This window comes from Vespa crabro, chromosome 21 (genome assembly GCF_910589235.1).
Source record: "Vespa crabro chromosome 21, iyVesCrab1.2, whole genome shotgun sequence".
In the NCBI taxonomy this organism is placed as follows: Eukaryota; Metazoa; Arthropoda; class Insecta; order Hymenoptera; family Vespidae; genus Vespa; species Vespa crabro.
Window position 1 is genome coordinate 3515207 of NC_060975.1, and position 15181 is coordinate 3530387.

At 30.4% G+C, this 15181-nt stretch overlaps 1 protein-coding gene across 8 annotated transcripts in view; it reads left to right on the forward strand.

Moving 5' to 3' along the window:
* The window catches only part of LOC124431544, a 286608-nt gene that overhangs the window by 1801 nt on the left and 269626 nt on the right, over positions 1-15181 (forward strand). The window contains exons 3-5 of one of the 8 annotated variants that reach the window (XM_046979591.1): positions 5727-6825; positions 7023-7276; positions 7460-7864. In XM_046979591.1, the coding sequence (XP_046835547.1) occupies positions 7495-7864 (370 nt within the window). In that variant the 5' untranslated portion in view covers positions 5727-6825; positions 7023-7276; positions 7460-7494. Of the gene's footprint in view, positions 1-5726; positions 6826-7022; positions 7865-15181 lie in introns of all 8 variants that reach the window. The other 7 variants (XM_046979592.1, XM_046979589.1, XM_046979590.1 and 4 more) reach the window with 7 other exon arrangements.

The window sequence follows — 15181 nt, forward strand, 5'->3', positions numbered from 1 at the left end:
GCATGCCGAAGGAGAACTTGTTTTATGTATGTATATGTTCGTTACATATTTGAAAATAAATGACGAATAATTCGATACATTTTTTTTCTCGTTATCTTCTTCATTTCTTTTTCCTTTTTATTCATTTGAAAATTTTTCACTTCCAAAACGAAAAACATTTATCCTTAAAATTTCATGATTATTTATTTATTTAAGACTATTTCGAAGATACGAAAATAAAAATTACGAAAGAAATAGAAAAGAAACAAAAAAAAAAAACATATAAATATTTATTCACGATCGTTAAAATCCTACGTTTAATTTTATTCCGCCTGATAGTCGTTTCTCTGAACGATTAGAAAATTGCATCTTTAAATGGTAATCTCAAATATAGTGTGATAAAGTTGCTATAAAAGGATCCTGTTGGATGATACAACAGATAGATATCTTCGAGGATTTGCCAAGTATTTATTAACGTTCAACGAATATGAAATCTTTAATTCTTTATTTCGTCACATTTTTATTAGTGACGTCACCGTTTTTAACAATCGCTCATCCATTGGGTATCAAGGGCGGTGAATTACTTAATATATCGAATAATGGAACCTCAGTTAAGTTGCCTGAAATTGATTTGATTGAAGTAGGAAATTTACCAGATGATTTACTCAAACGTAAGTTTAATTATAGATAAGAATTATATTAATTAAAGTAAACACGATATTTATATTAATTGAATCACCCTCTCTCTCTCTCTCTCTCTCTCTCTCTCTCTCTCTCTCTTTCTTTCTCTCTCTTTCTCTGATGATATATTTTTATTGATAATGATAATACCTCGTACGTTGATCGCTGGATCGGATACGAAGTATATCCTAATAATTAAAAAAGATACACGTTAATGGAAACTGTCTTTATTACTAATTAGAATGAAATGAAAAATCGATCATTAATCTCTTAGGTAATTATAATCTCTGATTAAAAATATTGTAAATCAATCAAATGATTTTTCGTTAATTCGTGGATATATATTCTTTTTTATTTTTATCTTTTTTTTTCTAAAGGTTCGACAAACATCATAATACGATAAGAAAAGAGCACGTTTATTTCGTTCAAATTCTACGATCTAATTTTCTGACAAACACACACACACACACACACACACACACACACACACACACACATATATATATACATATCTTCGAGAGATCATAAATTTGTTATATCATTTCTGATATAAAAATAAAAACATTTCTAGACAAATATTCAACGTGAATCCTTGTAAGTAACGGTATATTTGATCGGAACTCGGTTCAAACTCCTGTTATTGTGAAGTAAATTTGTTCTTTTCATGGAAAACGTGTTTCTCCTGTTTCGTGATTTTACGAAAGGGAATAACCACATTCATCGATTCATAAGAAACTTTCGTTACGTTCGATTTTGATGAATCTTCATAGAATTGATAAAACAATAGAATTGTTTATATTTTCTCGTCGAAAATAAAATCTGATAGACTTTAATTGTATCAGCAAACTTTTTGATTTTTAATAAACCTTCTCCTTGTTAAAATTTCATCCGAAAGATTGTTTTGATCATAACGATTATTGTTCCCTTTTCGTTGATTTTTTTGCCGTTCTTTCTTTCTGCTTTCTCTTTTTTCTTCCTCTTCCTCTTTTTTTCTTTTTCCATATGAATAATTAAAATAATAAATAAAAGAAGAAGAAGAAGAAGAAGAAGAAGAAGAAAAGTTGAAAATTGTATGTCTTTCTACGTTTTACTATCGTCCAGCGATACGATATTATTCTTTGATAACTAGATCGATAAACCATAATTAGCCGTGGTAATATGTTAGCGATAGTTTGTACACAAGCACAGCTTTCACGTTTGAGCTTTCGAAATATTAATTCGTAACGTTGTTTACTATTAATTAACCCCATTCATTCTCGAATGAAATCTTTGAAACTATGCCATTGAGGGATATTTAATGTCTATATTTTTTTTTATTAATCCCATATATTTCTTTCCGACGTATCGCTCACGTTTCTATCGAACTTTTTCTTTGCTTCGGGGGGGAAAAAAAAAGGAGAAAAAAGTACAAATCCAAAAAAAAAAAAGAAAAGAAGAGGAACAATAACAGGATTTACGATTTTAATAAGTTACACGAAGATCCTTCATATATATATATATATATATATATATATATATATATATATATATATATATATATATAATATTGAAAGTAATAAAAAAAAAAAAAAAAGAGAAAGAAAGGTTCTAAAAAAAAATCTCCCATAGGAAATTACTTGGAAACGAACTAAAGGTTTTAGAAGTGTAAGAAGATGAAGAAGAAGAAGAAGAAAAAAGAAATTTGTAAACTAGAATTTGTTTTAAGAACATCATTTCGTCGACCTCATACGTAAATACGTACATGCACGTTTGATAATAATTTCACGATACGTCATGGAGGATTAATTTACACGAAATGAATTCGTTTTAGATGGACAGGCATAAACTTGCCATCGTATTTTCTCTTGGGGGTTTTAGTTGGAATTCGATATTATACCGAATTGTTTGTCATATCGTGCGTATTCTGACATTGTTATTATTGTTATCATCATCGTCGTTATCTTCGTCATCGTTATTGTTATTGTTATTGTTATTGTTATTGTTATTGTTATTGTTATTGTTATTGTTATTGTTATTTTTGTTATTACTATTGTTATTATTATTGTCGTTGTTGTTGTTGTTGTTGTTGTTGTTTTTGTTGTTGTTGTTGTTGTTGTTGTTGTTGTTGTTGTTGTTTTTGTTGTTGTTGTTGTTGTTGTTGTTGTTGTTGTTGTTGTTGTCATATCATTAACATTTACTTCCAATTGTTAGAACGATATATCCAACGTTTCATGCTTTAGTTTCTCTCATCCGTTCGTCGAATAAATTATTAAATGAACAGGTAGGATTCCATTTCGACGTATTGATGTCGGTATTTGTAATTAATTCGTTAAAGTATAAGTGAAAGAGAGAAGAAGGAGAGCGAAAAAGACAGAGATAGAGAAAGAGAGATAGGGAGAAAGAGATAGAGATAGAGACAAAAATGGAGAAATAAAGACAGACAGAGAAAGATATCTATGTTATTGCAAATGACAGTTTACGAATGATTTTGCGAGATAATTTTTAATAAATATGTTTCGGTGACATCGTAAGAAGCAATTAGTTGGAAGAACGATAACGGAATATAAATGACGCGAGCTGCACGGAAATGGTAAAACATCTAATCGGTATTCCTCAATTTTGTATTTAATGCGAATATGTGTATGTGTATGTATATATATATATATGTGTGTGTGTGTGTGTGTGTGTACATGCATGCGTAGATGCGTCCATGTGTTTTGATACGTGATATTTCGAGTGGCATTTTAAAATTTTCGTTGAATATTCTACAAACGTTGATTATCAACCGACAAAACAGAGCTTCATTATCCAACGAAACATGTAATTTACTATCAGTCGGTAGATGTAACGTCGTGACGTATACAAAAAAAAAAAAAAAAGAAAAAAAAACTGAGGGGACGTGTAAACTTACAAGACCGTTAACTTTACAAGATTTATCCTACGGTTTGAAATTGAAGATCGAGTAGTTTATATATGCCACGATATACTTCCTAGCTTATTGTCAAATCGAATTATAATTTTATTCAAGAAAGATAATATTTTCATTAAAATTATTATTATTATAATTAATATTAAATATTAAATTATTATTATTAGGATTATTATTATTATTATTATTATTATTATTATTATTATTATTATTATTATTATTATTATTATTATGATTATTATTATTATTATTATAACAAATTATTATTATTATAGTGCATTGTTATCTAAGAAAATTTATCATTTGGAAATCGTAACGTTTCACTTATCGTCGAAATAAAAATAAAATGTACGTCGTGTAAATTGTTGTAATATTTTACTTTTCTTTTTTTTCGTCTTTGTAATCACAAAATTAATAACAATATTGACGATTAATTAATATACCCGACACGATTGACAATCGATCCGTTCGTTCTATAAATTTTTAAAAGACTTCCTTCAATCGACATTATAAAAATTTATTTTTCATATAAATATAATTTATAAAATAATTATAAATCAATATTATGCGATAAAGTACATGCGTACGCGCGCGTGTACGTTCGGTATGTTTATTTTTTTTTTTCTATCGTTTTATTAAAGACATATTCGAAATCAAAAAAGATAAAAAAAAAAAAAAAGATAAAAAAAAAAAAATAAAAAAAAAGAACAAATAAAGAAAAAAAAAGACCAACATCGAGGAGTACTTCGAATCCTTATCAATACAAAAATTAAAAATTGTGCTTATCTATCTGATTAATACGTAACATATAACAATAATAATAATAATAATGATAACAATAATAATAATAACGTTAATCCTACAAACGTGATCACGTGCTTTACATTAACGAATAACTCCTGCAAATTACCGTGACAATACTTCTAACGAATAGTCCAATCGAACGAGTTCGTACTTGTGTATATTCTACTTATCGATATAGCGCTATTAAAATACGAAATCAATAGGACGCAATAAAATTCGTTTAGCATGCTAACCATGCTAACAAGAGAAAGAGAGAGAGAGAGACAGAGCCAGAAATAGAGATAGAGATAGATAGATAGAGAGATAGAGAGAGAGAGAGAGAGAGAGAGAGAGAAGCAACGAGTTTTATGTGGGAAATACAATACCGAAAGCGGTCATTCATTATTCGTCGACCATTTTCACATACTACAAAACATCACGTTTCAACTATTGCACGATATAATGTTAACGATCCTTTATGGAAATGCGAAAAATACTAATTAGTCGAACATTCGATTAGTCCTGACACTTCGTTTCGTTTCACGTCGGACAACACTAATCGTCGTAACGTTTGATGATAAAAGGAGAAATGATAAGGGATCGACGGACGAAGGGAAGAAATGAAGAACGAGATAGATTTAACTAAGAGGGATCACGCGTGAAACATTATAAAATGTTCGTAAAAATTTATAGAAAAATTTTGATTGCGTTATTATCACAACAGTTTATATATCGTAAATTGTATTAGATTATTAGAGTGATTGAAGAGAATTCAACAATTGTGAAATATTATTATTATTATTATCATTATTATTATTGTTGTTGTTGTTGTTGTTGTTGTTGTTGTTGTTATTATTATTATATATTTTTCAAAATTTTTATTATCCCTTTAACGAAGTTCTTCGTATAAGTAAATGGAATGGGAGAAAGTAGTACGTGTCGAGTACGTAGTCAGCCTGATAAGATGCTCCTTCATATAAACTTTCTTACTACTTTTCTTACTACTAAATCATTCTTGTAAATTGTTAATATGTAAATATATGTATATATATATATATATATATATATATATATATATATATATATATATATCGTATAAATCCTTCACTGTTAATCCATCGATCTGCTCGACTCGAATAATTTGATTACACCATTCTACGTCTCAATAACACAATCGACGAGATAAGAATCAAAATTTTAATTCGGCTTGAAGAAAAATCACATAGTGTATGCATATATATATATGTGTGTGTGTGTGTGTGTGTGTGTGTGTGTATACAAAAAAACTTATTCTTCATTTCCACTCTTTCGCGTTCGTTTCGCGTATACAATCACAATTTATATATGTTTCTTTTTAATTTTCCAATCACTATAGAAGCACATGTATCCTGTGTGTAATAACGAAAGAAAGTAAAAAAAAAAAAAGAAAGAAAGAAAGAAAGAAAAAGAAAAAGAAGTAGAAAAAAAAAATGAAGAAAAAAGAAACGACAAATAAAGAACACCCTCAACGTGAAATTCTTTCACAAAACTTATAAAAATGAAGCCACCAAGGTAGCGGAGGAGGAGGGGTAGGAACGACGAAATAAAAAGAAATAAAAAAAAAAGAATAAATACAAAATAAAACAAAAAAGAAAAAAAAAGGGAGAAAACAATAGAAAGAAAAATCAAATAGAAAGAGAAACCAAGATAAAAAAAATAAAATAAAAAAATAAAAAAATAATAACGAAAGAGGAAAAAAAAAAAGGAAAAAGAAAATAATTTAATCCGGCGAATCCAATAACAGTCGGAGATCGTTTCGAGTTCGGAAAGACGAGTGACACTTTCGTTGAAGTGCACACCTTCGATGTTAGCTCTGACGATGCAACGAAGACTCGTCGTCGTCGTCGTCGTCGTCGTCGTCGTCGTAGTCGTCGTCGTAGTCTTCGTTGTCCTCGTCCTCGTCGAAAGGGGTGGGCCGCCCTTTCTAGCGACGCTTTCCACCCTCTACGAACAGCGCCGCCGCTACCACTACCACCACCACCACCACCATTGCCACCACCACCACCACCACATCACCACCACCACCACCATCACTACCACCACTACTCTTCAACCATCTAGCCAGCCAGCCAGCCAGCCAGCCATCCAGCCAGCCAGCCAGCCAGCCAGCCAGCCAGCCAGCCAGCTTCCTCCTGGTGTCCGCACGTATACCAGAGAGCGACTGCTGAGTTTCGTGGCTCCTTCGGTTCACTCAGTAGCGCCGGGTGTTTCGACGCGGCAAGAGCTTATAATTTGCCCTAGTGTTGCCCTACCATCCTCCATTTCTCCATCGAATTTTTACACGCCGTTTGTATATCCTACCACTTTTCCCCCACCACACCAATTAAAATCATCTCCCACCCACTCACCTATCCACCCCACTCACTCAACCATTCACCCACTCATTCAACCACTCAAACCACTCACCACTTCACTCTTCAACACTTAATTTCATCGTAACTATTTTTTTCCCGATAACTTATTAAAATATGATATTAAGTGATATTATATTAGATACATCTTAAGGATTAATTATATACACACATATATATATATATTTATGTATATATATATATATATATATATATATATGTTTATTGTAAACAAAGAAGATATCGGATATATCGATATCGTTATTTTATTGGACTTCTAGATCGAATGGATCTCGCGGGATAAGGGAGCCGCCCAGCCGCGAAAACGCGCAAAACCCTTCCTACCTTTAGCAACCTAGACGACCAACCCCACTCTCTCTCTCTCTCTCTTTCTCTCTCTCTTCACTCTACTCCGCTTGCGACTCCTCGACGCGCATGAAAACATCGGCGCGGCGCGTGCAATCTTTGTAGTTGACTGGGTGACAGCGTGTGCTTTGGATCCTACGGATAGTTTTCTTCGGAGGATTATATTGTTGTACTTCTTCCATTTCTTCTTCTTCTTCTTCCTCCTCCTCCTCCTCCTCCTCCTCTTCCTTTTCTTCTTCTTCTTCTTCTTCTTCTTCATATTATTATTTTTCTTATTATTATTATTATTATTATTCATTATCATCATTTTAATGATTTTTTTCTTTTTTCTTTCATTTTCACTTTCCTCCAGTTCTGATTTTGATATAATCGAAGGAACGTGGAGTTATGCCAGTGACGAGAGTGCCAACTGTCTTTCATCCTGACGGTGGTGGTAGTGATGTGAATGATGAGATAAATCATTCGAAGCTATCGTCGGACCAGTGTTACAAATCTGTACTCAATTGTGATACTACTATTGCTTCTGCTATTACTACTACTGTTACTAATAATATCGGTACCAGTGCTGCTGCTATTACTACTACTACTACTACTACTACTACTTCTTGTTCTCGTGCTATTGGTTGTGCTCAATCAAGAAAACGTAACGATTACGCATTTGTGACTTTTCTTCGGGTCAACATGAGAGCCGCTATCATCGGTGTTATCGGTGTCCTCGTTGTCCAGTTCGCTGGTACACTTGGTATATCCAGCAAAGGTGAGTAATAAGAAGGTTTCAATGCTTTTTTCTTCTCACTTTTTTTTTCTTCTTTTTGTTTTTTATTAATTGTTTTTTTTTTTTTTTTTTCAAGAAATTGTCATTCGATTATTAATATCGTGGATGGGTATGCACCGAAAGTTTTTGAAGATGTGATATCGTTTCTTACGTTGACGAAGAACCCGTGAGAATTATGTGTTATTTCTCATTCATATCATGGAAAGTTCTCGAGTGATATCGTCGATGATTAAAAAAAAAGGATTCATTAATAAAATTAATCATCGATAATAAGTCATGCGTAAGGTGATTAACAATTTTTTTCAACGTTACGTGATTTATAATCACGAAGAAGTGATGATAACGATACGATCGTGACTTCGTTTATAAAGATCATTTACGAAAGGTTTTTCTCTTTCTTTTTTTTTTCTTTTTTTTTTTTTTTTTTTATTTAAATTACGATGGTTATCTTCGAGGGTGCGAAACGACGGGATAGGGGATCTATAATGTTTCGAAATGACGTCAATGAAACATCCGTAATAGGACTTCTCATAGGGGGAGGAGGGGGGAGGGGAGGGGAAATTATCGAATGGATAGAAAAGAGTGCGACGGATTATACGTCGTTAATAGTTTCGATTTATAAAGTGATTTTTCAGTGATTCTTCTTTTTTTTTTTCGACTATTCGTAAATTCTCCTTAACAAATGTAATTAATATTCCGATTACGACAACATTGTACGTGCAACGTGTTGATCGATTGGCAATTTCGTCGCCGTTGACACACGATTATTTATAAAGGAATAGAAACGAAACGATCGATCGCTAAGAAAATTATTCAACAATTTTTTTACGACACTTGTTACACGTGTGACGCAGTGACACGACTTTAAAAAAAAAAAAAAAAAAAAAGAAAGAAAAAAAAAGAATATTCTTCTTTTCGTGAACGAAATTTATTCAGCGAATTTTAACAGGTTCATTCAAAAACGATATAATCTCTGTTTCGATTTATATTTTCGATTCGAAAAAGTCGAACGATACGAAATCGTATAAATGTCTATAAGTGCGTACGAGATGATAATCGTAACAAAAATAATTCCTCGAAGAAAGTTTATTTTATATTTTCAGCCAATTAAAAAAAAAAAAAAAAAAAAAAAAAAAGAAAAAACTGGATCGCTCCTCTCAGGCTTTTATCTGCCTGATATACTCTTTTAATGACACCAATGAAATATTATAATAAGATTTCTCGTGGGAAAATTAACAAGTGGATAGAAAATGTCTCACTTTACTTATCCTCAATCCCGCCCTCCTCCTATAGCCTCCTACTATCACTACCATCACACTAACATCATCCCTCTTTTCCACTGTGCCAGTAGCATTTTGGACGAAGAAAAGTGAAGTTAAGAATAATGTGACGCCATTAAAATGGACGTGCCGAATGGGGGATCGTTAAAACTTAACGCGAGTTACAATAAGTTTTGTGGGAAAAACGATTAGAAATTTTCCGTGTGATTAATATTATGAAAATTATGAAATCATTTTTTGTATCATTAATCGAATCCTTCCTTTTCTTTTTTTTTCTTTCTTTTTTTTCTTTTTTCTTTTTTTTTTTTTTTTTTTTTGTTGTTTCGGGACGGAAATAGCGAACGGCGTTTTTTGTCTTTCTTTTTCTATTTTTTTTTAATTTTTTTCTTTTTTTTACGGTTTCCTTTCTTCATTCCTTTCCATCGGAAAAGAAATAAAAGACTTATGCATGATTCATCGTCATTCGAACAATATTAAAAGAGCGTCGGTGATAACAGTAATGAGACATACGATTCTTTCTTTTCACACGAGAGCGTAGCTTTTAATAACGAATACCTACGATGAGAAACAAGAAAGGCAAAGATATCTTTCACGTTATCGGGATGAACGGAGTATCGATAGCTATCATAATTAGGCGAGTTCGTATATGACACGATCACGAACGGTATCGTACGTCGAACTCGTTACTGTCTTTCAAAAACCGTTGATACGTGACGTATTTTTCCTGTTGAAATACATTTCTCTAAGGATATAAAAAAGGAAAGAGAAAGAAAGAAAGAAAGAAAGAAAGAAAGAAAGAAAGAAAAAAAAAACAGAAAAAAAATAAGGAAGCAAAAGCACGATCTAAAATGACAGAAGAATATGTAACATTTGTATTGAAAGATTATTATTATTATAAAAAAAAAAAAAGAAAGTAATCAGATTTTTATTTTCTCGCATCGTAAATTAATATTATCATTAAATCCAATATTAAATCTAATCTATATCTATAAAAGCTAAAATCATTGTTCATTTAATGTATTTATATGGAATAAATAATAATGGCATATCTAATCTTTGTTTCTGTGTAATTTTCTTTCCTTTTTTTTCTTTTTTTTTAATAATACAACTTGTACTAGTACGAGTACAAATAATCAATTGTTTACAAATAATTTATACGGATACGAGTTTTATTAAAAAAAAAATTATACCGTTTTAGAATTATTATACTTCTATTGATATAAGTTACATTCAGTGTAATACAATTTATATGTAACAAGCCGTCAATCTTCGAATATGAACAATATGCTAAACTAATCTATCTTAATATAATAATAATAATTAATTTTCTAGTAAGAAAAAACGAAATTCCTAATAAGAAAAAAAAAAAAGAAAAAAAAATCCCAAAATATTTATATGCATATATATATATATATATATATATATATATATATATATTTTATGCAAGTTTCAAGGTCATACGACGTTATAGAAAGTTAACACAATCAATACTTATGTATAAAAAAGCATAAAAAAAAAAAAAAAAACAAAACAAAAAAAAATCTTTATCGTAAATATTTTTAAAATATTTTAATATTTATCAACTCTCTCCCCCCCCTCTCTCTCTCTCTCTCTCTCTAAATGTTATATTAAACTGATACGATTAAACATAATCGATAAACTGCAAAAATTTCTAACCAATTTATATATATATATATATATATATATATAAAATAGAACTGACATATGAGAATACAAAGGTGGTCTCTTCTTTGATGAATATTCCCCGACGTATTATTGTAATACTACTTCATTGATATTCAGCAAGCACAAGCATTATAATAAATGTCTCTCTCTCCTTCCCTCCTATCTCTCTCTCTCTCTCTCTCTCTCTCTCTCTCTCTCTCTCTCTCTCTCTGCCTCTCTCTCTTAGTAATTCAAGTCAGTTATCACGTATATGAAGATTACAAACTCGGACGAGAGTTGATGATCCGGTTGAGCTTTCTAATCTAATAGCTGCGAGTTACAAATCGGTTGTTGTCACATTAGCATTAGGACTTGAAATATGTTTTCATCATTCATAAGATAGACATTTTTCTACGTCAATTTTTAACACGTTAAATATCAAATGTTCAATACTCTATTAATTTTTTAATACAAATTTAATAACAAGCAAATTTATTTTTTCATCATAAATTTGTTTAATGTCATATATAATCTCTCCTTTTAATAAAATCCATATTTCTTTGTCCATTTCTTCATTACCTGTCGATTATTTTTCTACTAAGGTTAAAAATATTTTAATAATTATTATACTTAATATTAATATATTTGATTTTATATACTCGTTTTCACATTATTAATCCTTTGTCTCGTTTTATTATCCTTCATTACGTGTCTTTCACTCGTATGAAATATATATTTTATTCACTTTCTCTATCCCCTTCTATCTCTCTCTCTTTCTCTCTCTCTCTCTCTCTTTCTCTCTCTCTCTCTCTCTCTCTCTCTCTCTCTCTCTGCCTCTTCTCACTTTCTCTCTCATCCTCTTATTATTTAAATTTATATCGGAAAATTAATTCGTCATCGAAACATTGTTCTTCCCTCTTGTGAATTACGAATCAGCTGTTATCACATTAGAATATAAAATACATTTCCGTCGATGATAATAAAGACATCCCCTGTTCTATCAATTTTATTTATAAATAAAATATTTATTCGCTCACTCGTTAAGTAATAATGAGTCGATATATTTTAATTCATAATTTGATCATATAAATATCATTCGTTTTGCTCTACTCTTTGTTATTCTTCTTATTTATTTACTAATTTTTTATTCATAGTCAAAAAAAAAGAAAAAAAAAATTATATAAATTATTGTACTTAATATTTATAAATATAATTTAATTAATCTTGTATACTCGTTTTCACATTATTCTTCATTACTTGTCTTTTTCTCATATGAAATATAAATTTTATTCAGTTTCTCTCTCTATTTCTCTCTCTTACACACACACACACACACACACACACATATATTCTTATTATTCAAATTTATGTCTTATTATCAGAATTAAATAGTCATCGGAACATTGTTCCTTCCTCTTGTGAATAACAAATCAGCTGTTATCACATTAGAATATAAAATACCTTTCCGTCGATGATAATAAAGATCCTGTTTTATCAATTTTATTTATAAATAAAACATTTATTCACTAACTCATCGAGTAATAAAAAGTCGATATATTTTAATTCATAATTTGATCATATATGTAAATATCTTTAATCACATAAACTCGTTTTACTCTACTAATTTTCTTACTCTTTTTACATATCTATTTATTTTTCTACTCGTGGGTAGAAAAGAATTATATATAAATTATTTTACTTAATATAAACATAGTTTAATTAATCTTGTAAATACGTTTTCACATTATTCTTCATTACGTCAACGAAACATTGTACTTTCTTTCATGTAAATTACAAATCAGCTTTTGTCATATATTATTTATCTATTTTTCTTATTCATGTCTTTGAAAAAAAAAAAACATATATATATATATATATATATATATATAATAATGCTTATATAAATATGTTTAATTAATTTATTAACATACAAGTACGTTTAATTAATTCATAAACGTACAATATATTTAATTTAATATATTTATTTTTACATTGTCACTCCTTTCTTTCTCTTTATTATACTCCGTTATTTATATTTCGCTCGTATGAAATATAAATTTTCTTTACTCCTTTCTCTCTCTCTCTCTTTCTTCTCTATTAATGTTTTAGATTATATCGGAAAGCATATTCGTTATCGAAACACTGTTCTTCTTGTAATAGTCGTCGTCCTCGTCCTCGCCGTCCCTGTCGTCGTCGTTGTCGTCGTCATCGTCGTCGTCGTCATCGTCGTCGTCGTCATCGTCGTCGTCGTCGTCGTCGTCGTCGTCGTGGTTGTACCGAACAACAAGGCGACGTTAAATTAATTGAAAGTCTGTAACACTGAACGTTGCGAGTTATACGGCTTCTCTTTCTCTTCCATCCTCTCTCTCTCTCTCTCTCTCTCTCTCTCTCTCTCTTTTTCTTCGATGAAAGCTCTGGACGTCATTTCGATCTGCTTTTAATTAAACAACCGAGGCTCTTTCGTGCCTTGCTCACTTCCGTGTATGTACAAGAAAGAGAGAGAGAGAGAGAGAGAGAGAGAGAGAGAGAGAGAGAAATAAAGGATAAAGTCGGTGGTTCGTTCGAAGGCGATGGCGGAACGCTTAACGCGATTAAAAAACGTTGGTGCGGCGATCAAAGGGCGGTGGTCCCGTGCGAGTTTTCCGAGCTCGCAAGTTCACATACATAGTCCAAGGGGAGAAACGATGGTGAGAGTAAGCAAGAACGAAAGCTACGAATGAACGAACGAGAGATAGATAGATAGAGAAATAAAGATAGAGAGATAGAGAGAGAGAGAGTGAGAGAAAGAGGAAGAGAAAAAGAGAGAGAAAGATAGAGATATATAGACAGAGAGAGAGAGAGAGAGAGAGAGAGAGAGAGAGAGAGAAAGAGAAAAAGAGAGAGATATAGAAGCTTTGAAACGTGCATGAACGGATATCGAGATTCGAGAATGCGTCATCGTGCGAGCTACGGATTTTCTCGATTTCTCAAAAGACATAACGCTACGTTGAATTTCTTTTCCTCCAACGAAACAAAAGGTAAAACAATAGGAAAAGAAGGAGGAAAAAAAAAAGAGAGAATAAAAAAAAAAGAAAAGGAAAAAAAAAGAAAATAAAAGAAAAGAAAAAAACCAAGACGAGAATCAGTCCACGGTAATATTTTCAATGTTACACATGTAACGTAGTACATAGATGGAAGTGTGATTATTACGGAACGAAAAGAAAAAGAAAAAAAGAAGGAAAAAAGAAAGAAAGAAGGAAAAAACAAGAATGAAAGAAAGAAAGAAAAATTCTCTATCCATGTCACGTGACGGATTCAATAGTAATCAGAAAGCAATATGAAATCGTCTTTGTATTATTATGAATCACTCGATGAATTAATATTTATGTTTATTCTATTAGATATATTTATTGTGTGTATCTGTGTAGGTTATAATCGAAAAGAACATTTTTAAGAATTAAGAGATTCGAAACGTAATCTTTTCTGAATTTTTGGAAAATCTCTTCAGGAAATTATATCCTGTAAGGAAAAATATTTCTATAGGAACCTGTAGGAGAGAACATTAATCGCATAATGGGGATACATTTTTATAGGTTTAACAATCTTAGAATTATGTTTACAATAGTTATAATAATAATTACAATAATAATAAATAATAATAATAATAATAATAATAATAATAATAATAATAATAATAATAATGATAATGATAATGATAATGATAATGATAATGATAATGATAATGATAATGATGATAATAATAATGACAATAATAATTGCAATGGTATTAATTATAACAGTATTTATAATAGCAGAAAAAGATAAGTTACATGGAATGAAACGTAACGATCAGTATTGGATTTACTTTTTCTTTCATTTTTCTTTTTCTAAAATTTTTTCTTTTTTTTTTCCTTTTCCTTTCTTTTCTTTTCTATTCTTATTTGTATATTTTTCTTTTTTTATTTTTTATTTTTCTGCTCCTTCATCCTTCACTTTTTCTCCTTTGATATCTTTCTTCATTTCCCGTACATAAATATTATATATATATATATATATAATTTTTTTTTTGTCCTTTCCTTTTGCAAAAGTAGTTTTCAAGAAAGTGGCGCGTATAATATAATGGGAAAAATGGGATAAAAGGTTGACTTGTTGACCTCTCTTTCGTCGCGATTAAATTTTTACCTCGTTACAAGTCATCTTTTTTTCCCTACTCTGTACTCTTTCTTTTCTTCTTTTTGGCATTTTGTTTTTCTTTCTTCTATTTTATGTAATTTTATATTATTAAATCCAAAATTCGAGAGGTTCTTTATAGATGGGAAACATTTGAAGAGACTTTGTATTACGAATATTTTCTCTTATCTTTTTATCTTTTTCT